Source organism: Callorhinus ursinus, unplaced genomic scaffold (genome assembly GCF_003265705.2).
Source record: "Callorhinus ursinus isolate GAN/ISIS: 27379988/994484 unplaced genomic scaffold, GSC_fseal_2.0 scaffold53, whole genome shotgun sequence".
Lineage (NCBI taxonomy): Eukaryota > Metazoa > Chordata > Mammalia > Carnivora > Otariidae > Callorhinus > Callorhinus ursinus.
The window spans coordinates 2,208,595-2,231,307 of NW_027397115.1; the positions used below are offsets into that span (position 1 = coordinate 2,208,595).

The window sequence follows — 22,713 nt, forward strand, 5'->3', positions numbered from 1 at the left end:
AAGGAAGGAAGGAAGGAAGGAAGGAAGGAAGGAAGGAAGGAAGGAAGGAAGGAAAAGGAAATAAAGGAAAAAGAAAGGAAAGAAAAGAAAATTGAAGAGAAACCAAAAGAGCTCATTACTCTCCGGTACTGGCAGCGGGACACCACGGTGCTGTTCCCCAGCCTGGCTCCAGAGCCCGAGTGCCTCTCATCAGAGATCACTCTCCTTGCTGGTCCTCAGTCACCTTGTCTGTAGAAAGGGTTGATGGCAGTACCTGTGAGGTAGTCATGAAGGACATCTTGGGTTCTAATTGGAAAGGAGACCCTCCCCACACCTTTGACTTTAGCTCAATGCAGATATAACTGAATCAGTCCAGAATGAAGGCAGAAATCAGAATGTCTAATATTTGTTGAGCACCTACTAGGTGCCAAGCACCATGTCAAATTCTTGATTGAAGTTGGCAGTGTGTTTGGGGAGGTCTCATCTCATCTGATTTTTTTTTTTTTTTTTTTTGAAGCACAGCGTCATGCTGGGCGCTGCTTGGGGCAGCCTCTAACCTCAAGGAACCCCCCTTCTGGTTTTCGAGACAGTCTCGTAGACTGGCATCACAACACAACACCACAAGGGCAGGAGACTGTGCTGTTACGATGAGGGGAGGCTGGATTTCAAGTCCAGAGATGTTAGGGAGAAACGGAAGGGAGAGAGTGAGCCAGGTGCCTGCATGCGCAGAGGCCAGGAGGAGACTCAGCAACGCCCCTGAACAGCCCCGCAGAGCCATGCTCTGGAGTCAGTTAGTTCTTTCTCTAATAAGTGAGCCAAACCCAACTCAGGCTGGCATTAGCAGAAGAGGGAATTATTGACTCTTGTAAGTGCAAAGCAACAGGTAGAGCTGCGCTAGATTACATGCCGCCAGGTCCAGATGTGCACACTGTGACATTAGCTGGATGTCTGCCTCCACCATCAAACTGCTCTTCCCCTTACTAATTTCCCTTTCAAAGAGATTCTCCTCTCCTAGCGCCCACCTTCTCTCCAGCTTCATTTCCTGACTGCCCTGAATCAAGAGGGAAGAAATTAGTTTCCTATCCTTCCAGCAAAAGTCCCAGAATTGAATTCCATTGGCCTGGCCTGGATCATGTGCCCATCTCTGAGCCAATCCCTGCAGTCGCAGGGAAAGCGTGCTCTGAGCGGCCAGGTTTCAGTCCCATGCCCCGCCCTGGACCTGGAGGTGGGGCCAGCTCCAGGCGGTCCACCTGCCCTGAGAAGGGAGAGCGGCGATTCTCTAAAGGAAAATTGGGGGGACTTACCAGAACAAGGGGGTTAGGGCCCAGGCCGCTCAGAAGAGCAGCTGCCGTTATGCTGGACCAGTTAGTGCATGGATCCTGAAAGAAGGCTCGTACGGAGGCCAGCCGGGCTTCTGCGGCGTGCAGACCGTGCAGTCTCCTTTTGCACCGGGCTGGGAAGGCAGCCCTGCCATTTGTGACTACTTCAAGTTGGTTTTGAGTTGATATTTGTTGAAATTACTTCAGCATGTGTGTCTGGCTTCCTGTCTCAGCCGCAGGCATAGACGGAACGTTCGCAGCGAGGAAGACTAGCGCCAACAGGGGAGACAGAACACACAGCGAGCCTGTGCCAAGTCGGCGACGCGTTTTCTTTAACACTTTGTACAGTTGTACCGAAGTAAAAGAACTGCTTCTAAAAATAAAACAAAACATTATAAGCTTCACAAATAATTTGGAACAAATGATGGATTTAAATGTGCGAATAAATTTTTAAAATAAATATCCACCCGTGCGCGTGTGCGCGTGTGTGCACGCGCCGGCTCGCACCGCCCCTCCCTCCGTGTCCTCCCGGTCTCTTCCCTCCCTCCCTTTGTGTCCCCACCTTGCCATGACTGATAAGCCTGAAAGTGGAGACCTGAAATCATGATGTTCGTCTTATTAAAAGGCTTTTATTGAACTCAAAATAATTAAATTTGTCTTTAAAAGCATCCAACTTAATTGAGTGAACAAGTTTTAAAATGAATTTTTAAAATTCATAGTTAGACTCCTGCCTGCTCTTTACGGACATGGGCAGATGCAGGGGAAGAGGCAAAGCATGGGGTCCGGGCTCTGCAGTCATTTGATCTGGATTCAAATCCTCCCCAGTCACCTTTCCAGCCAATTCACCACCCCAGGGCCTCAGTTCCCAAGAGGAGTAACATGTGCAGAGAGATGTAGCAAATGACATCCAGGCCTCCCCCACCTCCGCTTGGCCCTTTTCATGTCTGTCCACGTGGGCTCAACTTCTAGCTAAAAGCCCTTGCATCCCACAGCCTGAGGCCTTCTCTGGCTTCTGAAAGCTTCTCTGCCCATGACGCAGCAGACCACAAGTCCTGGGAAATTGATGACATTGGGAGCAGCCTGCCTGGGTGTTGGGAGTAGGGGGATAAACTCCGGCTCCTTTGCCCTTGGGCCGGAGGTGGGGGTGGGGGTGGGGGCGGAGAGGGGCTGAGAAGATTCTCTGCATGCTCCCAGTGTTTCCAGCGATCTTGAGGCACTAAGCACTAGCCCAGTGAGGTCCCTTGCTTGATGGCACACCCCTGATGAGGTTCCATCCTTTCCTGGCCCACCTCCCCACTGCTCTCCCAGCCTTTCCTGGTGTCACCTTCCAAATAAGTAAGTGCTTGCACTCCGATCTCTGCTTTATGGGGCGCCCAGCCTCAGACTGCAAACTGTAAAGTGGTGGTCAGCAAAGTGAGAGGATCAGAGCACCTCGGAGAAAAGGGGGCTCACTGAGCAGAAGGCACAGATGGGCTCGTGTGTGTGTGTGTGTGTGTGTGTGTGTGTACATAAGGACATGTGTGCACACATGCATGTGTGTTCAGGGCTGCAGGCACCTGTTCAGTTGTCTTTTTTTTTAAACCCAATATATCCAAAGTATCATCTCAACATAGAATCAATATAAAAATTGTTAATGAGAAAAAAAATCTTAAGTGCTGGACTTTCTTCCAAACAGTCAACTTTCTGGGCCTCTGAGTACTCAGCACAGCGCTCGGCCCATAGGGGCCCTGGTATGGACTGAATGTTTGTGTCCCCCTAAATCCATACCCCGAAACCCTATCCAACACGGTGGTCTTAGGAGGTGGAGCCCCACGATGGGATTAGTATGCTCAGTGGCATAGAGGTGTTTAGCAGAGAAAGGACTGCTCCTTCCCCGTGCAGCGCTATGACCACACACCTGTTCACAGCGAGGGAAATAGTTGCCAAGAGCTTGGATGCTAGAGCCCAACAGTCTGGGCTTGAACCCCATCTCTTCCACTAGCTAGCTCCATGATCTTGACCAGTTTACGCAGCCATCTCTCTGCACCTCAGTTTTCTTGTCTGCAAAATGCAGATTTAATATTACTTACCAACCTTACAGGTTGCTAGGAGTCAATGAAATAATAAATACAGGGTCCATAGTAAGCTCTAACTAAATATAGTTGGACCTTGAACAACACAGGGATTAGGGGCAACGAACATGCTGTGAGGTCGAAAATCCATGTGTAGCTCTGACTGCGTAAAGACATAACTAGTGACCAGAAGCCTACTGATAACAAAAACAGTTGGTTAACACCTGTTCTGTACATTCTGTATATTATATGCTGTATTCTTACAGTAAAGGAAGCCAGAGAAAAGAAATGTTAAGAAAATCATAAGGAAAAGGAAATACATCTACAGTATCATACCGCATTTATCAAAAAAAAAAAAAATCCGCGTATAAGTGTGCCTGCGCTATTCAAAGCCAGCTTGTTCAAGGGTCTTCAGTGGTTGCTACGGAGTTCCCCAGTCTTTTCAGAAACATCATTGGGTCAAATTTTAGAGCAGGATATCCATTTAAAATGAAAAGAAGTTACCAATTGACACATAAAACTGTTCTACTCTCAACCCATCCCCCGCCCCACGCTCGTCAACAACCCTGCCCACAACTCAGCGGGGCCACAGCCCCCAGAAGAGCAGGAATCCTGGCCCTTAGCATGTGTGTCTCTGCATTTCCCCATCATACCTTCTGGGCATAGAAGTCTTAGCACCTCAGGCCTACAGATGCTTCAAGAGCCTGTGAAAATGTTTTGAGTTCCAAAACAGGGGGTAGGGGGCTAAACGTTACAAAATCAGGATCAACAAATGTTTAATGAAATGTGTAGGAAACCTAACATTACGTCATGTTCATAAATTGTTCCGATCTAGTCATCATAAACATTTCATTATACTTCATTATATTTGAAACGAATTTATAGGTGAGCTCTTCCCGTTTTGCCAGAATCCCCAAGAATACTGATTGCTCAATGAAGAGCTTACGGCCGGCTGTAATGAATGAATTTCTTGTAGGCAAATAATTTTGGTAGTAACATCATCAAAATGTCTTTTGATCAAAAACTAAAACTTAGATGAGAATTCATTTCAATCCATCTGTTGGGATGTGGGGAAGGGCTTTCTACAGAGTGTTGGTGTGCGGGAGGACGAGAAATAGCCTGGTGCTTGCCCCCCCCAACCGCCCACCTTTTGCTGACCTTCCTCAAGCACCCAAGGCTGCTTTTACCCAAGTCAGCTTGGATGAAAATCTTCCAGTGGCCCTTCTTCTGCTCCCAGTGAAAATCTCAAGTTTCTACCAAGGCCATCAGTGCCCCGGCCCCTGCCCATCCCCCTGGCTCACTCAACTGGCCGACACGGGGGTGCGGAGTGCTGGTCCACCCTGGACTCAGCCTGAGCGCCCCCCCCCAATCCCTGCATTGGGCCGTATGGCCTCTTCTACAGCCGGAGTGAGAGGCGGATCCAGGAACCGGTGAGGAGAAGCCTTCCTTCACCCCCACCACAGTCTCCTCCTCGGGGCCTGGGATAAAGAAAGCACAAAACATTATTTGGTGAAAGACCAGATGAAATGGGACTGCATTTTCGTGTCAGAGCGGGACAGCTGGGGATCATGAAGTAAAGATAGGACTAGCTCCTGTTTATTAAGCACATACTACATGCTTGGTGCTCTGGTAGGACCCAGGTGCATGACCTCATTTAACTTTGGCAATCACCCCAGAAGTAGGTGCTGCTTTTATCTCCTTTTCCAAAGGGAGAAACTGAGGCTCAGGAAGACTAGTGACTCGCCCCTAGGCCTGTAGCTAAAAGGTGGGGGTGCCAGACCAGAGCCCCAGGTCCGTCCAACTGCGGTGGACACAGATGACCAATGGAAGCCCACTGAGCTCTGCCTTGAAGGGCAGCTAACAGAGCCAAGGCAGGTCCCTATGGGGAGCTGCCACAGAGGTCCTGCTGCCTTTGACAAAGCAGCTTTCCCTTATCTTTGTTCCTCGCCCTCTGTTGATAGCTCTCGAGACTGCGTGCAATCCCTGTCTCCTCTGGCCACCTCTGGTTCTCTGATCTTTGCCCTTGACCGAAGACACATTATTACCCACATTTGGTGCCTTCAGACCTTGCCACTCCCTTCCCTGAGGGGAATTCACAGAGAAAATGTGAAAATAACATCCAGGCTGCCTGGTAGAACGGAGACTGGGTTTTGCCAAAACAATGTGCAGTAAAAATATCTCTTCTTTAAAAGAGAGAGAGAGAGATGTAAAGACTGGAGATCAGTAACATGTAATTATCATCTGGTTTGGGTGGAGAGTTCTAATAGTTTCCAGAAAAATACAAACCATAAAAAAACGAATGTGCTTTCCAAGGCAAAAAGAGATTTGGGCTCGGGCAGGGGGTGGCCCCATCTTGGAACTCCTGTGGCCTTCGAGGCCCTTTCTCAGCAGAGTAGGGAGCCTTCCACACTGGAAAGGAGGCTCTGAGAATGTGGACACTGCCTTTGCACTCAGCCTCGAATCTGCTCAATACATAGGTTCCCGTGAGTAGACATACCTGCAGGCACAGAGGAAGTATCCATGCTCCTTCCTTGGGAGAACAACAGAGTCTCGAAATGGCAGGGACAGCTTGGCATCCTCCAATATCTATTGTCTCCTATTCTGAAGTACCAAAACCCCCAATTTTAGCTCAGCACATTATGGCCCAGAATAAGTACCATCTTCCCTCAGCTTCCTTGCTGGGCCATGATACTACTGGGACGTCAGTAAAGTGTGTGTGCAACTTACAAGTGTTCTTAAAGGGGGGATACCTGCCCTTCTCTTTCCTCCTCCCTGAGGGAAGGAAGGCAGATGTGATGGCTGGATCTTGTGCAGCCATTCTAGAACATAAGGCCAACCTGGGAATGGAGGCCACAAATGAGCTAGCAACAAGATAGAAGGGGCCAGGGTCTCAACACCATGGTGTGCCACAGCAAATCTGGACTGCCTACCACACTGTTAGGGGAGAAATAAAGAAGCATCTGCATTGCTGAAGCCACTGATATTTGGGTCAAAGATAATCCCTATATCAAAATTACCTTCAAAATCTCTTAAATTGAGAAATAAAATACAAGATAATCCAGATCTTTAAAAGTGAGAATCCCACTCAGTGTGGCAAGACACTCACAGTAGGTGCGTGCCTTCCATAAATTCCAGACATGTGACAGAAGGCTATGGAATGCTTTGGGGTTTTTGTTTGTTTGTCTCTAGTGCCTAAAGTTATTTTGTACAGATGCATTTTATCACATTTTCCAAGTTTTGCCACTTTTGTGAGCACCGATTAAGCTATGCTTTTTTTTATTTATTATCTCTGTTTTATAATTAAAGAAACCAAGGCCCAGGGAGGTAGTGACACACAGCTAGGGTGGGGCAGGGCGGCAGCTGGGGCCTGCCCTGGAGGAGAACACAAGGCAGAAACCCTGTCCAGGTGGCATGTCCCAGGGGGGCTTGGTCTTCCCAACATAGTGGTTCCTGCTGCAAGCTCCAAAGCCAGTGTGCAAGCCCCACATGGTCTCCGGATGGGGGTGGGGAGGTGGGGATGGGGCCACGGCAGGGCAGAAAGGAGCCATCCCAAACTGTCCAGACAGACACAGGCCATAAGGGTGCCAGCCTCCACCGCGGACGCACAAGTGGTCCTTCCAGAAGTGAATCTGACCCTCAGGATTAAGCCCGAGTCTCAGCCTGACCTGTGAGCCTACCAAACACCTGGGTCAAAGCCAGCGCCTCAGGCCTCCACACGAAGAGGTGGGCAGCATGCAGGGAAGGAGTCAAGGAACCTGAGAAAGAGAGGCCAGGGAGGATGGCGAGAAGCCCGGAGTGGAGCCAGATGGAGTCAGGGGTTTCCCTGGGGGGTGGTGATGGGTGGGAGGTCCCTCCACATGAGAGAGACAGCCAGCGGCCCAGGGTCCAGGTTGATGAGCGAGCGCCACCTGGTGGCCAGTCCCGGCACGCCGCCCCCCCCCACCCCGGCCTCCCCCTGGGGACTCAGCCGGAGCCCCCTCCCTGTGTGCGCCTCCACAATCTCCCTCAACAGCCCCCGTTACACTTAAAATTGATATTGACAATTCATAGGGAGAAACACTTTTTCGGTTTTACATAAAAGAGAAACAAACACCATTGCGGTTTCCGGTTGCTGCTGAGCTGTCCGACGTGGCAGTGGGGAGTGGATGCGTGTGACCTCACCTGGGACGCGCGCCCCGCCCCCGGGGTCTGGGCTGTAAGTGGCCTGGGTGTGGACTGGGCGTCAGGACTGCCCGGTTCGCTCTGCAAGCACTGCCCCAGACGTGCGAGCCCCTCCCTTTGCAGAAGTGCTGGGGCAAAGTCCACCAAGGTTGAGACCCTCCCCAGGCGTCTGCGGCTGGGACCCTGAGCCCAGGGACTTCCAGGGCTGAGTTCATGACCCTCCTGGCTGCCTGGCCCGAAGCCCTTCACCACGGGAAACCCCGGTTTCCCCTTCTATTACCTGGTAAAGAACGGGGGCTCTGAGCTACTTGGGGGTCAGGAGACCCTTGAAACTAGATGGAAGTGATAGATCCCTTTTCCAAGTATGTGGGTGCCCCGCTGTGCTCCTGGCTGGAGATGGCACTGGAGGGGTCTGGTCAGACTATTCAACTGGATTACCCCCTTTAGTCCTCCCCAGGACCTCCTGATGTAGCTACTTTTATTAGCCCCATTTTACAGATGAGGAAACTGAGGCACAAATATGTTTAAGAACTTGCCCAAAGTCACACAGCCAATAAATTGTGGGCTGAGTTAAAACCCAGCCTTGGACAAGTGACTGCATCGACTTAAGCCTCAGTTTCCTCTCTGAGAAAAGACATCAGTACTAGCCCCTACCCTGAAGGGGAGTCAGAGGGGCACATAATATTGGAAAGCACATAGCAGGTGCTCGCTAAAAAGAGCTGTGCTTTCAGATCTGCACTTCTGAAACAAATAATGCAACATATGTTAAGAAAAAAGAAAAAGAAGAAGACAGCAGGAGAGGAAGAATGAAGGGGAGTAAGTCGGAGGGGGAGACGAACCATGAGAGACGACTCTGAAAAACAAACCGAGGGTTCTAGAGGGGAGGGGGGTAGGGGGATGGGTTAGCCTGGTGGTGGGTATTAAGGAGGGCACGTTCTGCGTGGGGCACTGGGTGTTGTGCACAAACAATGAATCATGGAGCACTACATCAAGAACTAATGATGTATGGTGATTAACATAACAGTAAAAAATTTTTTTAAAAAGCTGTGATTTTGACACGCACAAGCAATTGGAGCGCCCCGCCCCCCAGGGGGCCTCAGCCTCTGTGTGGGGATCCGGGTGGGCAGTAGCGAGCGCCCAGAAAGTCAGGGAAGCCCCGTGGTTCCAGAGAACGCTCTGGTCTTGCCAGGCTCAGCTTCCTTCTACCAACATGTAGTCAGAGGCCCGCACTCATCGCTTCTGCTTTCAATCTCTTTTTCTGAGGCCACACACAGGAGTTTCGTTTTCATTTTCCCCAGAAATCTGGTCAGGTCAGGCTGACTAGGCTTGTTTCTGGAGTGTGAACAGCAAACACCCACCCTTCGCAGATGCAGGAGCACCCAGTCCGGCCACTCAAGGACACCCCGCCACCACCCAGCCTGTCCGTTCCCAGCCACGGTGTAGACGCCTGCCACACGCTTCCAGGCTCCCAGCCCCTGCAGCCAGGATGGCCCAGGCCCCCGGAGACCCTGATGAAAGAGGTACTGTCTTCCTTCCAAGGAATAGTAGGCGCTCCCAGTGGGATTTGCACCTTTCTTTCCAGCTCGTTTCCTTGGCTAGATGACAGCAATGATAGCCGGCAGTCCCCCAAAGCCCTGTGGCCGCGAGAGTCGAGGGGAACCCAGGGTCTGGTTGGGAACGCCGGCTCTGCCCTGGGCACCTTGCAACACCCTCTGCACGTCTTTCAGGAGCCCTCAGGGGTAAGCGCAGAGCTGTTTCCATTTTATAGACAAGGTCACTGAGGCCCCGCAGGCGGGACCCTGGGCCGCATGGCTGACACTGGAGTCTGAACACCTGTCCTCACACTCATTTTACAAAACAACAGAAGTTGCTTTGAGAAGAGGCAGACGTGCATGCCTGTGTCTCCTAGTACCACCGATAACGCTTCACTCCTGGAAGAAAGCCCAAGAAAAGCGAGCCGTGTATTCTAGAGAGTTTGTGGGCCGTGGGCTATGGGTTGAGGGTGGTTTTGGTTTGGTTTTTTTTTTTTTTTTATTCTGTTATCATTCACTGATATACTCCTCTCTACGATCTTTGAGGTAGCTGCTCTTATCCCCAGTTCAGAGATGGAAAAAGTGAGGTGCAGAGAGATCACATGGATGGCAGAGAGGGGGCTCAAACCACGGAAACCAGCCGCCAGAGAACAGCAAAGGGCGAGTGCGGGACTGGGGAGGAGGGCCAGCAGTGTGCACCCAGGGCCCCGGGCGGGTTCCCTGGTTTTTGTGGTGCTTCCACAAGGGGGACATGCAGGTACTTGTCACTCAGTGGCTGAATTTAACTTCTCCCTCCTGGGTGTTCCTTTCCAACCTGTCGCTTACACCTCATCCATTTTACAAACTTCCACTTACAGACACACCAGCCACTCAGTGCAGGAGGCCAGCCAGCCCTATGGGCTCCGCCCTCACTCTGATCTCTGACCCCACGACCCCCCTCGGCTCCTTTGAGGTCAAAGGGGTGGAGGAGAAGGGAGGGGAAGAAGCTCACCCAGGGGCAGGCTTTTTAAAAATCAAAACTCTTTTCAAGACAAGGCAAAGCCAGGCTTGCTGTTGATTGGATGGGGATCCCCGGCCACCGGAGGTAGAGCTTGGTGGGTGAAGGGGTGGATGCCGCCAGGCATTCTAAATGCACTTCACCTGCACCCAGCACGGATGAATGTGTCCTGATCCCAGATGGAGCCTCAGAGCCCAGCTGTAGAGCCAGCCAGTGGATTACCCCTTCCCCCACTAGGGAAAAACCCAGAAGGCAAAGGATCGGGCTGCTGCCCTGCCAAGGGGCCCCAGGTCTTCCTCAGAAGGACCCTGCCTTGCGTTTCCCATGGGGTTCTTGGGGGCAGAGATTTCCTGGCAAGAGACTGGGCTGCAGCCCACGGGGGCTCCCTCCAGCTCCCCAGGCACTGTGTGCTCTCTGTTCTCGGCTCCCCAAAGAGCCGCAGGCTTGGGTTTGTGGGAGCCCGTCTGAGAGGAGCAGGGGCCGTTCAGAGAGCTCCTTCTCCAGCCTCTGGGTCATTAACCTCAAGTGGGGAAATAGAAACCCAGGAGGAGCTGCCCATACCCTGCCCTGCATCATCTGGGCAGACACCTGTCCTCGTGCCGGGCAGACCCCCTCAGACACTCGTTCATTCAAATGCCGTTTCCCGAGCACCTACTGTGCGCCCAGCACTGTGCTAGACACCGAAAATACTGCAGTGGACCCGGCCAGCACAGCAAGGGGGTCCTTGGAGACATTCTGCCGGGGACCCCCCACCCCCACACACAGCACCCCAAACGCTCGGGGCACCTAGGACGGCTCCCCAAAAGAGATGGTGTTTGAGTGAGACCTGGAGGCTGAGTAGATGTTGGGTGGGTGGAAGGGCGGGGGAGAGCGTTCCTGACAGAGGGAGCAGTGTGTGCAAAGGCCCAGGGCTGAGCGGGCTGGAAGGAGCACGGCAGGCTGGCACTTGAAGGGAAGCTCTGGCTGCCGAGGGGCGGGTGGGCCGGAGGGATCCCGCCGGCGGCCGGCGGAGCTGCTGTCGTCCGGGAGATGACGATGAAGACTAGGAAGACAGAGGCACAGAGGGAAGAAGGGGAGGTTCGAGAGAGAGCCAGGAACAAGGTTTCTAGGACTCTCTGTGACGGCACCAGGGAGAAAGATCCGTTTCTCAGTGTCTTTAGCTTTCTGGCTTGGATGGAGAGACGCACCACTGATGTGGATGGTGAGCCCACGAGGAGGGGCAGGTGCCGTAGGGAGGCAGGGACACCACGCCTCCCAGCAGGCCCTTTGTCTCCCCGCAATTCCTGCCCTCCTGCCCTCACTCTACCCCACCCCGCCGCCCTCCCCTCCCCTCTGCTCTGAGGATGTCTGGGGGCTGAGTGTCCCCCCCTCGCCCTCAAGCGCTCACACCAGGCAGAGGATGCTCAGAAGCCTGGGGCACCTCCTCTGGTCACCAGGCTGTCCGGTCAAGGTCATTTCTGACCAGTGCATGCATCCCTCCCTGAACAGTGGTGTTGTTAGCGAATGTCTGCTCGGGTCCCTGCCCCTCCCTCTGCCCTGGAGGCACCTCCCCTGCCCCCGAACTTCCAGCCCAGGATCCATCCGGGGGAGATTCAGTCCCCTCTCTGCCCTTCTCTCCTTCTCCCAGACCTTGAGCAGAGGATCCTGCAGATGCTGAGGGACACTGGCTCCCCCATGAAGGCTTTCCAGTTGGCAAAGGAGTGCCAAGTGCCCAAGAAAAAACTCAACCAAGTCCTCTACCGGATGAAGGAAGAGTCCAAAGTCTCCCTGGAAGGCCAGGCGACATGGGGTCTGGGCAAGGGCAGGGCTGGAGAAGTGGAGCCCACAGAGCTGGCCCAGCCCAACCAGGGTAACCTGCCCCGGGGAGGGGAGCGGCGGGGCGCAGGGGCCAGCACGAGCAGTCCTGGCAGTGGACAGGTGGGGTGCAGGCCTGGGTTTGAATACAGGCTCCGCCTCTCAAGGATGCGTGGCATCCCCTGGCCGTGCCTTGTAGATCTGCTGCCCAGGGTTGCAAGAGGGTGAGACGCAGAGGGCCCAGCCTCTCGCCCACACGTAGCAAGCGCTCAGCAAAGCGTCAGCAGTGACACTGTTGACAACTGCCGCAGTAGTGATACGAGTAGAACAGACTTGGCTTACCCTGGGTCCCAGAGCGGGCATCTGTCAGGTGCTCCCGCAGCCCGGGCATGAGTGGATGGCACTCTTCCTCTTTGCCCAGAGGCGTGAGTTAGCAGGGAAGCCGGGGGGCGTGGAGAGCGACAGGGCAGGTTTGAAGGCAGGTTGGTTTAACTCTAGACTCCGAGTCCAGACCGCCCGCGCACTGGGGCCGCTGTGCAGCGGCCCGCCTTTGTCCAGTGGATTCCCTGTCTCCTCTGCCACCCCTCATGCCCCCGGGCCCCCTTTCTTTCTCCAGCAGAGAGGCCCCAGCAAGGCGTAGTTGCAGTGCCACAGGAAGCTGGCTCTCGGCTCACTACACAGCGTAAGCATCCCACTTTCCCAAACTCTCCTTGGCCACTTGAGATGGGACTCTTGCCCCGCCCACCAGGAGGTTCCCCCAGACGGTCCAGAGGCAGGACTCAGTCTGCACAGTGGAAGAAGCTAAATGGCTGAGAAATCGCTCTGATCCGCAGTTGCACCTGCCATGGGCCCCTGCCATGTGCCCGGCACCACTCGGAGCGGTGTATGTCCACCCCGTGCCCTAGCGCGGGCTCTGTGCCGCACTGTTCTTATGTACCACACGTTTCAGATGGGGAAACTGAGCACAGGGGGTCTGGGTCGGCCCAAGTTTACACAGCTAGCAAAGAGTGGTGGAGATTCACACTCCGGGCTCCTCCTTTACCACCCACCGCCCTGCCTCCCAGAGGAAGACATCTACAGGATTCTGGAAGCCCATGGGCCCTGTAAGGCCCTGACCATCTCCCAGAAGCTGGGAAGGAAGACAGCAAAAGAAGTCAACCCAGACTTGTACGCCATGAGGAGGAAGCATCTTCTGGATTTCGATGAGAAGTCAAGTATATGGGCAATTTATCAACCAGGTAGGTCCTTACCTGCAGCCCACACCTGGACGGGGCAGGGCTAGAAGAGAAACCTCAACATCCAATGCTTGTGGGCGCCCTGCCCAGCACTTTACCAGCTCCAGCTTCCTTGTCAGACTGTCGCAGAAGCTTGCAGTGGTCTTGTTCTGGGGTCACCAGAAGGGGGTACCAGGAGGGTGGGTGTGCCGGTGGGAGTAAGCAAGGAGGGCTTCCCGGAGGAGTGGCCTGAGGCTGTAGTTGCAGAAGGCAAGGGGCCAGGAGGAGAGGTGTCCCACTCCTCATTATAGCAGCCCTGGGATGCGGGGCTCAGCCTGAGTTTGCTAACAGTTCTCTGTCAGCACTTTGCCCAACTTGGAGTTTTGAAGTTGCCAGAAGAGAAGGTTGGGCTCAGCCACCCATAGGGTGGGGGCCCGGTAGACTTCTCCCTCGGGTGCAGCAGGCACGGACCCAACCTAGCATTAGGGGTCCACGACAATGTTCTAATTTCTCTTAAAATCAGAAGAAAAGAGGCAGATTGTAATAGTAATGAAGAGTTAATCATGACTCCAGCCTGGATCACGTTTGCCTTTATCCCACCACTGTCGTAAGTGGTAATTTTGAATATTTTTTTTTATGGAGGAAGGGACTCACCAAGGCACAAGAGCTGAGGGCCCACAAAGGTGGGATGTGGCCCCGTGTGTGGAGCCGGCAGAGCCGCAGGCAGGTGCTCACATGCCCTGTGGGATGGTGCACAGGCTCATGGCGCCCAAGGAGGGGGGGTGTCCCTGCATTGCAGGTGTGATAACATGACAGCCACCAGGTTTTAAACACTGGTGAAAAGAATCCCAATTCTTAAAAATGCCATGTGAGCCAAACAAAGCTTATCCAGTGGCCGGAAACAGCCCGTGGACGGCCCCCCTGCCGCCTTCGCTAAGGGGAGAGGGGTCCTGGAGCTCAGTGGTCAGGGGATGCCTCACAGCGACAGGGACAGAGGATGAGGTGGGCAGTGAGGCTCCCAGGACCCTCCCGGGGGTGGCAGAAGACACATAGATAGGGAGACCGCCCCGGGGACATCTAAGCAAGGCTCATCTCTGATACCCAGGGGTGGGGGGGGCTTGTGAAACACGCCGGCTCCTGGGTCCCTCCTTGGACCTCATGACTCAGCACCCTCAGGGTGGACACCAGGGCCTCTGTGTTTTAACAAGCTCCACCAGAGATTGTGTTGCTGCTCTCGGGTATTTGGAACCCCTGACCCCCAGAGAGGTGCAGAGGGCTGGAGTGGAATATGATTTTGCAGATTTGAGAGGAAGAAATCCGGCCACTGAGATTATTTGCCAGAAAACTTCAATCAACATCATCTGTCAGAATGGGCCAAATAACCACATTTCCATTGACAAGTCTGAAGCCATCCAGATTGGACATGGGAACGTCATCATGAGACAGGTGGCGTCTGGAGAGAATAGTGAGTCCTCGGAGAGATACCCGCTCCCTGTAGGTAGGGGTACCTGCTCCATCCGGGTGGGAGCAGAGAGGGGGACATTCGGGCTCTGAGAAGGGGCAGCTCTCAGATCTCCAAGGTCTTCCTTTGGGGCCTTCCTGAGAATGAGGAAGTCTCCCCTGGTGCCTGGATCAAACCTCTCCTGGTTTCTGTTCATTCTGATACCTTTTGCCTTGGTTTCTATGGGACCTGATATTTTGCCATGAGAAACAACTCAATGTTCACTCTCCCTCAGTAGAATGTCACAAGGGTCGCTGCAGTATTTCGTTTGTTCTGAGATACACTTTTCCCCCCACATTTTAACATCTTAGAAACTGGGTTGCATATTACCAGCGGCACCCTACTTTTGTTAAAATACAGTCCCGCAAAGGAGTGCTACTCCCGGCCAGGCACGGGGGTGAAAGGGCGCACGGCCCCCATCAGACCAGCCGTGGCACACGACTGACAGCATCAGCCCAAAAGTTGGAATCCTCCTTGTGACCTCCAGAGAGACCTTCCCCACACCACCCCCGACTCTGGGATTTTTGTTTCCCTGGCAGTGACATGAGGAACTTTGCTTTTCTAGATCAGTGTCTCCCCGACCTTAGTCCTCTCGGCTCTGCCCTCCCCAATTTTGGCCATGCCCATGTCTGATTATATACTTAATGTCGGTAAATGACTTGCCTTTTTATTCTACTCAAATTTATTTTAAAGTTAACTTTTATAGCATGGCCATAAGTTTAAAACCAGGAAGTTTACTATAAAGATGAATACTGAGAAGAAAAAACAATGTCAAGGCGGTGAATGCTCCCGGTTGAGGGGTGTTAAAGTTTCGCCAACACCCAAGGAGACTTGCCCTCGTGGGTTCAAAGGATTGAAAGCACCAGGGAGCAGAAGCTGTGCTCCCTGACTGGGTTTTCGAGTGCCCCAGGGACACCCCAGGTGCCAGTCGTAAACCCCTGGGGAGCCCCACGCTACCTGTGTTACTGGGCCCACCTGCTCTCCATCAGTGGCCTGAAACACTCATTCCCAGTCCAGTAGAGCTCACAAAGAATTCAGAGGCCTATCTCCTCTGTCCAGCCAGCACTTTGTGTGTGTAGGGGGGAGAGGGCGTCAGAGGGTGGGGGCCTGAGGTCATGTTGCTGTGTCCCCTGCTAGGCACCATGGCTCCCCTCCACCTCCCCCCAGTGGCGCCAGCTGATCCCTCAACTCAGAGTTCCCCGGCTGCAGCCTGGGGACCCCAGGACATCCACATGGAGAAGTCTGTGCTCAGACAGGTACAGATGGGACATGGCAACAAGATGAACCTCATCGGTGCCCAGGCCAGAGGCCCTGCAGCCTGGAGCCCCTTGGGCAGCCCCCCAGGCAGCCCCCCAGGTACCCCATCCTGCCCTGCCCCACCCCATCCATCTCCTCGCCGGATAGAACTTGAGCCATTCTTTGCAGGGAGAGAGGCACAATGGGAAATTCCTTTCCTTCCGCCTGGAGGCTGTCTCACAGAGTAGAGCATGCGGGGCTTTAGAGTTAGCGCTCGGGACCCCACTCCCTACCACCCACCCTCCTCGGTGAAACCGGTTTCCTCGTCTGTACAGCAGGCATGGACCAGCTGAAGCAGGGTCAGAGGGGATGGCCAGCCTGGAATGGCATCTAAGGAGCGGGCACCGGAGCCCTCTAAGTACCTGGTGCCCTATTAAGTGCTGTCCACAGTGACCAGAGAGCCCAGGCTAAGTCCTCCCCGACACTGATAACCCAGAGACAGGCTGGGCAGGAAAAAACAGCAGGGAGGCCGGCGACGCCCAGAGGAGAGTTTCCAGGAAGGAGAAGCCGATGAGTTCGGGGAGTTCCATGGGGTCCGGCCACAGGGGTCTGTGGTGACCTGACAGGACAGAGGAGCTCAGGAGTAGGAGGAGGGGGGACGGTGTGCAGCTCTTGTCCAAAGTGTGGATGGGAGAGGAGCCAGGTACCAGGGCCTGGGGCCTGGCTATGGCCATGTGGAGGTTTTAACCGCAGGTGGGGATGGTGTCCCAGAGCCGTGGGGAAGCCAGCAGCAGAGACGGGAGCAGGCGGTGGGGGGAGGTGGTTGAACCCCAGGGGAAGGGCACGGGAGGAGGTGATGCCCATGCCGGCAGACCTGGATGGCAGAGAGAGCTGGGAGCCCAGGCTGTGTGCAGAGTGCTCGGGGAGGCGGGGTCTCGGCTGTGGCCCGAGCCTGGCCTGGCTTCCTGGAGGGAGAACTTGAAAGCCAGGCTGGGGGTCAGGGCTCGGGGCCACCATCCCGCTGCTCTTGCAGCCCTCCTGACATCTCTGTCATTGGCTGACCCACAGTCTCTGCCACCGCTGAAGGCCCAGGAGCTTCGTTTGAAATTCGAATGCCCCAACCAGGATCTTCCTCCAAGGAGGAGGTGGCCCAGAGAGTCCATATCAAATCATGCTTCCTTGAGGACACTGCCATCGGCAACAGCAACAGAATGACTGTCAGCTCAGAGACAGCTGGTCCAGGAGGAGTTGCAAAGCCTGAGGATGGCAGGAGGGACCCTGCGGAGCCAAGTAAGGTTGGAGGTGAGCCTGGGGCAAGGTGGGCCTTGTGTTCTCTATTTCTCTCTCATCCATCCACCCATCCACCAASCCATCCATCTACCCATCCATCCATCTATCCATCCATCCATCCGTCTATCCRTCYATCCATCCATCCATCCATCCATCATCCATCCATCCATCCCACCATCCATCCATCCATCCATCCATCCAYCAYCCATCCATCCATCCATCCACCCCTCCATCCATCCATCATCCATCCATCCATCCACCCCTCCATCCATCCATCCATCCACCCATCCACCAACCCATCCATCCACCCATCCATCCATCTATCCATCCATCCATCCGTCTATCCATCCATCCACCCATCCACCTGTCCATGCATCCATCCATCCATCTGTCCACCCACCTATCCATCCATCCATCCACCCACCTATCCACCCATCAATAATCCATCCATCCATCCATCCATCTATCCATCCACCCATCAACAGTCGTTCTCGAATCTCCTGTTTCCCGGAGTCTGGAAGGCAATAGAGGGTCATAGCAGAGAGTAGCCCTGGAGTTAGTGTGTGGTGTCAAATCTTTTTAGCCGAGTGATCTAGCCCAGCACTTAGCTCTGAGCCTCTGTTTCCCTATCTGTGACAAGAGGACGGTAATTGCCTGTGGCTCCTGGTTGTGGCGAGAACTGGGGGAGCTTGGCAGGCAAAGCCTGGGCACTGTGCCTGGCCCTGCATGTGCCTCCAGGCACCGTGAGATATCATTACCGTTGGCGTTATTTCAGGCCTTGTGGCAGGTGCTGGGGTGCCCCCACAGTGAGTGAGGGTCTGTCTCAGAGAGAGGCTAACTTGTTGCAGCAAAGAGACCCTCTAACCAGAATGGCTCCAACCTGCCGGAGGTTCAGCACACGTGCAAGGGGGGCCATCCAGGCTGGTGGGAGGCATAGACCCCGGTTCCTTCCGCCAAGGTGCTGGGCCATCCCGGGGGCTCTGTACTCGTCTGTGGGCAGAGAGGCTACAGAGGGCCAACCATCCCCCTTTGACCAAGCACACCCACGCTCCTGGCCTCAGTCCAAGGGCCTGCATTTGGCCTCGAGGAAGGCTGGGAAATGTCACCTGAGCCCGGCTGAGACTCAGGGGATGGCCAACAGGATTTCACAGGTGCAGTTAGTCACCCAGCCACTGCTCCTGCCCCTGGATGTGGAGCCAGATGACTGCTGGCAGGTGACACAGGCAGGAGCAAGGTGGCGGTGGCCGGTGCATCCAGTGGGTGGACGAGTGTGGGCAACAGGGGAGAACAGGATGGTGGGTGAACAGAAGTGTGAGTATGACCCGGGCACGCTTCGAGGATGGCAGAGGCCAGAGCACAGCTCCACGCCATTGTGAGGACTTTGGCGTCTATCCCAAGGCTGTCGGGAGCCACAGAGGGGCTTTGGGCAGGAGAGGGTATGATGGGACTTCTGCCTTCAGCGTGAAAGAAGGATCAGGGGGAGGACCGCAGCTCCCGACTCTCTGGGATTTGGCTGAAGGAGTCATGCCTGCCCCCCAACCCCGTGGTTGGAAAACCTAGACTAGACCTCGCCGGCACCCGCCCGCCGGCACCCACAGGCTTGCGGGCATTTATGTTGGACGCCGAGAGTGTCTTCCCATCCTGACGACCGTGTCCTTGAACTTCCAACAGCGAGAGGAGTCAGGAGAGAGAGGGCACCCTCTTCCCCACGTCCCAGAAACCTCCAAGGAGGCCCACAGGGACCTCGGGAGTCGGGGGCGCCCCCTGCCACCTGATCGTGGACGGGACCAGCCAAGACTCCTCTTTGGGGGAAAGAAGCACTGCCCTCTGCGTTTGAAAAATAGCTAATGCCCTCGCCTCTGCCCCTCCCCAAGGGCTCAGCAGTGGCGCTGACAAGGCCTTTTTCACTCTGCACCCCTACCCACCCGCCTCCCTGGCCTGAGGAACATCTAACTTCCTAATCAGGTGATGGGCAGGATCCCATCCTGAGATGTGTAAGGCCTGGCAGGTTTTCCTTTTGGGGGAAATGACTAATCAGGGTCTGTCAGTGCTGTGGAGTGCGGCCCCCTCTTTGGGGTCTCTGTGAGCTGAGGTGCCTGGACGGGCCGTCAGCAGGGGCTTAGGGGGCTCTCAGCTGCGCGCCTGCCCGGCTCGCTGCTGTGACATCCTGATGGGACCGTGGACATGACTTTGGGGACCCAGTGCAACAGGGAAAAGTGGGGCTCCTGATTCAGCTTCGTCAGCATTTCAAGACAGAGCAGAGCTTTGACGTGAGCCCAGGGTCCCTCTGAACATGGGCCCAGGCCACATGCCCATGAAGCTGGCCCTCCTTGGAGCCTTCTGGAACAGGGCCCCTCCTCTAGTCCGTACCCCGCCCCCAGCCACTCAGACCCCTGAGTCTTCCCAGAAATAATGCAGTAGCCACCTTAGAGCTTCTTCTGTCTTTCCCGTATCAGGAAGAAGCAGCTCATTCATTCATTCCCCAGGTCTGGCCCCGCCCTTGCCCTGAAACGCTCCCTCACCTGGACGCACAGCCATGAGCAAGTCAGAGAAATAGTCCAGTAAGGAAGAGAGGCCGTTCACAAAGCAATAAAGCCTTTCGAAGAAAGCTCGGCACAGTAAAAAAAAAAAAAAAAAAAACAACAACAACAACAATAAAACCCGGGGAGGGGTGGGCAGCGCCATCATGGGCGAGGAACTGCCTTGGCGGGGCAATCAGAGAAGGCTCCGGGAGGAGGTAGCACCTCAGCTGAAGCCCGAGGGGGAGGCAGCCAGCCAAGTGAAGACTGGGGGAGGGCACCTGCACTGCAAACAGCAAGCACAAGGGCCCCATTCAGAGCCATCAGGAGCCCAGGGAGTGCGTTCCGTGAGCCAGGGCTGGGTCTCTCAGAGCCAGGAAGCCCAGAAGAAAGGTCTGGATCTTATTTTAAGTGCACTGGGGAGCCCCTGCCGGGTTTGGAGCAGGAGCAAGTGTTAAAGTCTCACTGAAGACAGGGGACAGAACAAAGGGGGTCTGAGGGGATTTGGGAGCACGGTCCAGGTGAGAGAAGACAGGGCCTCGGAAAGCCAGATCGCTTTGGTTATTTGAGGCAAGGGGCCCATGCATCCCTTTGGCGACATCTTCTCTTCTCAGGATCCTCCCTCTGAAGGTGCAGCGCCTGGAAGCCAGTGCCCTCACGACCGTGACCAGGCCTCCCCCAGCAACGATGGCATCTTGACCTTCATCTCCCACCTAGAAGCTGTGACTCTTGAAAGCAGGGATCCCCGAACTGCGGAAGACAGTGGCCGGGTGGACAGAACCCCAGACATGGACTCCCAGCGGCAGGTGGAGCCCAGGACAAACAGCTAGGCTCTCTCAGGAAGAGCAACACCAGTGAGCCCTTGGTATTGTGCTTTCTGTGTTTCATAAATGTTGTTTTCCACCTTGTTGCCTCCTGACGCATGGCCGGTGAGGGTCAGCATTCGGGCCGGGCCTGGCCTGGGGCTGGGCAAAGGCACATCTGTCCCAACGGCCTCCTTGGCCCACCTTCCGTCATGGCTGCCCATGCTTCTCTCACTCAAGACCCGACTTCCTCAAGGCCCATTGTGGCTGCCTGACCTCTTTCCCACCCGACCTTTCTAGAACCTTCCTACCTCCACTTTGATCTCTCAGGATTTCTTAGCTGAGCTTCCAGAGAACAAATCCCTCCCCTCGAGGCCCCAGCAGAAGTCACTGGCCAGCCCACGGGTCAGGTGACCTCTGCTAGCCAGCCATCAGGGGGTGCTTGTCGTACACCAACATGGTGCTTGTGGGTGGACTCGGTTCCCTCGGAAGGGTTGTGGGCACGGTGGCATTTCCAGAACAAAGGAGTGGGGTGGGGTCTGGGCGACGCTTGGGAAGGGAGGAAGATCGAGGAGGATAGAGCCGTCAGCCAGGCAGGACCATTGCCGAAGAGGACTGACATCATCCACTTGTTATGTCAGTAACACACACGCAGCTCGGTGCCCACTACCCCTCCCGACGCCACACCTGTACCTCACTCTCTTTTGTGTATCTTCCTCTGGACCGTGGATGTCCAATGCCCAGGAGCCATGTTTCCTGGGGCTAGCAACTGCCTTCGTGGAGGAAGGGCTGGCTTATCACGGAGCCTCAGTAAAGAATGTCATTGAACAACCCTTTGTCTCCTTTCAATGCGACTTGGAGGATCTTGAGATCCTCGACACGTTGATCAGTGCCTGGACAAATACACAGCACTTATGGTACGTCCCTTCAAGGGGAGCCCTAAGGCATTGTTTGAGCCCCCGGGTCCGGCCATTCCTGCTTCTTTGCACTTGTCTGTTAGATGAGCTGATGTGTCTGTCCCCTTAGTGTGGAAGTCAGCTCCAGCTGATTTTACTTTCCCAGTGTGGCATGTCCCTCGCACCTCTGCCACCCCTTTCCCTTAGCTCGGTGCTACTCAGCCAGCAGGTCTCAGCTGAGACGTGGCCTCAGCCAGGAAACCTCGCCAGGCTCTTGCCCAGCCTGTGTCTCTGCCCCTGAGGCTCCTGTGTCCCCGTCAAACCCGTGTCTCACTGCCCTGCCATTGCCACGTTACTCGCCCGTCTCCCCTATTCATCGGGACTCATTTTGTTGTAGACGGCTGAAAGCTGCACCCACTTTGCACAAAAAGGGACGTACTGGCTCTTCGAACAGAGACAAGTCCAGGTATAAACTTGCTTCAGGAATGTCTCCACCCAGGAAGTCAGACAATGTCTTAGGACTCGGCCTCCCTCTTTGCATGTCTCTGGTCTGCTCGCCTCCCTTGGCAAATATGGCCCCTGGAGCCTCCAGGCCTCCATGCCGCCGACTTCGTTGCTCAGTGGGAGGAGAATACTTCTTCCCAGTGGCAAAAGCCAAGTTGGTTGGCTTTGGTCACATGACCACCTCTCAGCTGGTGACTGGCCAGAGCAACTGAATGCTGTGATTGGCTGGCTGGCATCACATGACCTATCCCTGGCACCGGGATGGGGGTCAGCCACCCCCAAGTCACCTGGCTTAAGGGCAAGGGATGGGCAGTTCTCTAAAGTTACAGAAAGGGGATGCTGCCGGACCGGCGAGAAGCTCAGAAGTCCCCTGCATTTCCCCCAGCACCAGCCAGTGAAGTCACTACGCACAGGAGCCTTGTCTTTTCACTCTGCATGTACCCCCAGCGTGTGCCGGACAGGCCCCTTCACTGACCACGCCCGGGGGCTACTGCTGGAGGGAGACAAAGCCCTGCCCCGTGGTGCGCGGTTCACGGTCGGCGGGAGAGGTGGGCATCAACAGGGGTCCCGAACAGGACTAGGCACAGGAATTAAGGGAGGACGGAACAGGGGCCCACCCGCTGCCCGGAGGGTCCGGGAGGCTCCATGGGGGGGGAGAAAACCTGAGAGCTCACTCTTCCTCATCTGGCAGAGGGAGGTAGGTTGGGATGCGGATGACATTCAGGCAGGGGCACCGCCCGGGCAAACGCATAATGATCCGAGCAGGATGACTTACTCAGAGCACCACAGCCAAACGTTTGGGTGTCAGTGGAAAGCGCACTGCAAAGAAAACCAGCGGGAGGTTGGCTGGAGAGAAGCAGGTGCCAGACCACGTGCCCCAGGGAGTTTGGACTTGACCCTGCGCTCTGTACGAGCCC

At 55.0% G+C, this 22,713-nt stretch overlaps 1 protein-coding gene across 4 annotated transcripts; it reads left to right on the forward strand.

Moving 5' to 3' along the window:
• Window positions 1–7,651: 7,651 nt before the first annotated feature.
• Window positions 7,652–21,227, forward strand: ZBP1 (Z-DNA binding protein 1). 4 transcript variants are annotated; one of them, XM_025853328.2, is made up of 9 exons: window positions 7,652–7,793; window positions 8,878–9,030; window positions 11,667–11,888; window positions 12,450–12,515; window positions 12,898–13,071; window positions 14,348–14,512; window positions 15,716–15,904; window positions 16,853–17,086; window positions 20,208–21,227. In XM_025853328.2, exons 1-9 carry the CDS (start codon window positions 7,724–7,726, stop codon window positions 20,219–20,221), a joined length of 1,287 nt encoding a protein of 428 aa, XP_025709113.1. In that variant the 5' UTR covers window positions 7,652–7,723; the 3' UTR covers window positions 20,222–21,227. The 4 variants fall into 4 exon arrangements, with proteins under 4 accessions (XP_025709113.1, XP_025709111.2, XP_025709112.2 ...); XM_025853326.2 differs by having other exon boundaries at window positions 7,655–7,793; window positions 15,686–15,904; XM_025853327.2 differs by having other exon boundaries at window positions 7,655–7,793; window positions 12,453–12,515; window positions 15,686–15,904.
• The last annotated feature ends 1,486 nt before the right edge of the window (window positions 21,228–22,713 follow it).

Bases quoted from the DNA above. Each gene is read 5' to 3' on its own strand.
- ZBP1 (XM_025853326.2), top strand. From the start codon at position 7,724: ATGACCCTCCTGGCTGCCTGGCCCGAAGCCCTTCACCACGGGAAACCC. The intron at 9,031-11,666 runs GTACTGTCTTCC...TCCTTCTCCCAG, and splicing joins CGGAGACCCTGATGAAAGAG to ACCTTGAGCAGAGGATCCTG. The intron at 14,513-15,685 runs GTGAGTCCTCGG...GTCCCCTGCTAG, and splicing joins GGTGGCGTCTGGAGAGAATA to GCACCATGGCTCCCCTCCAC.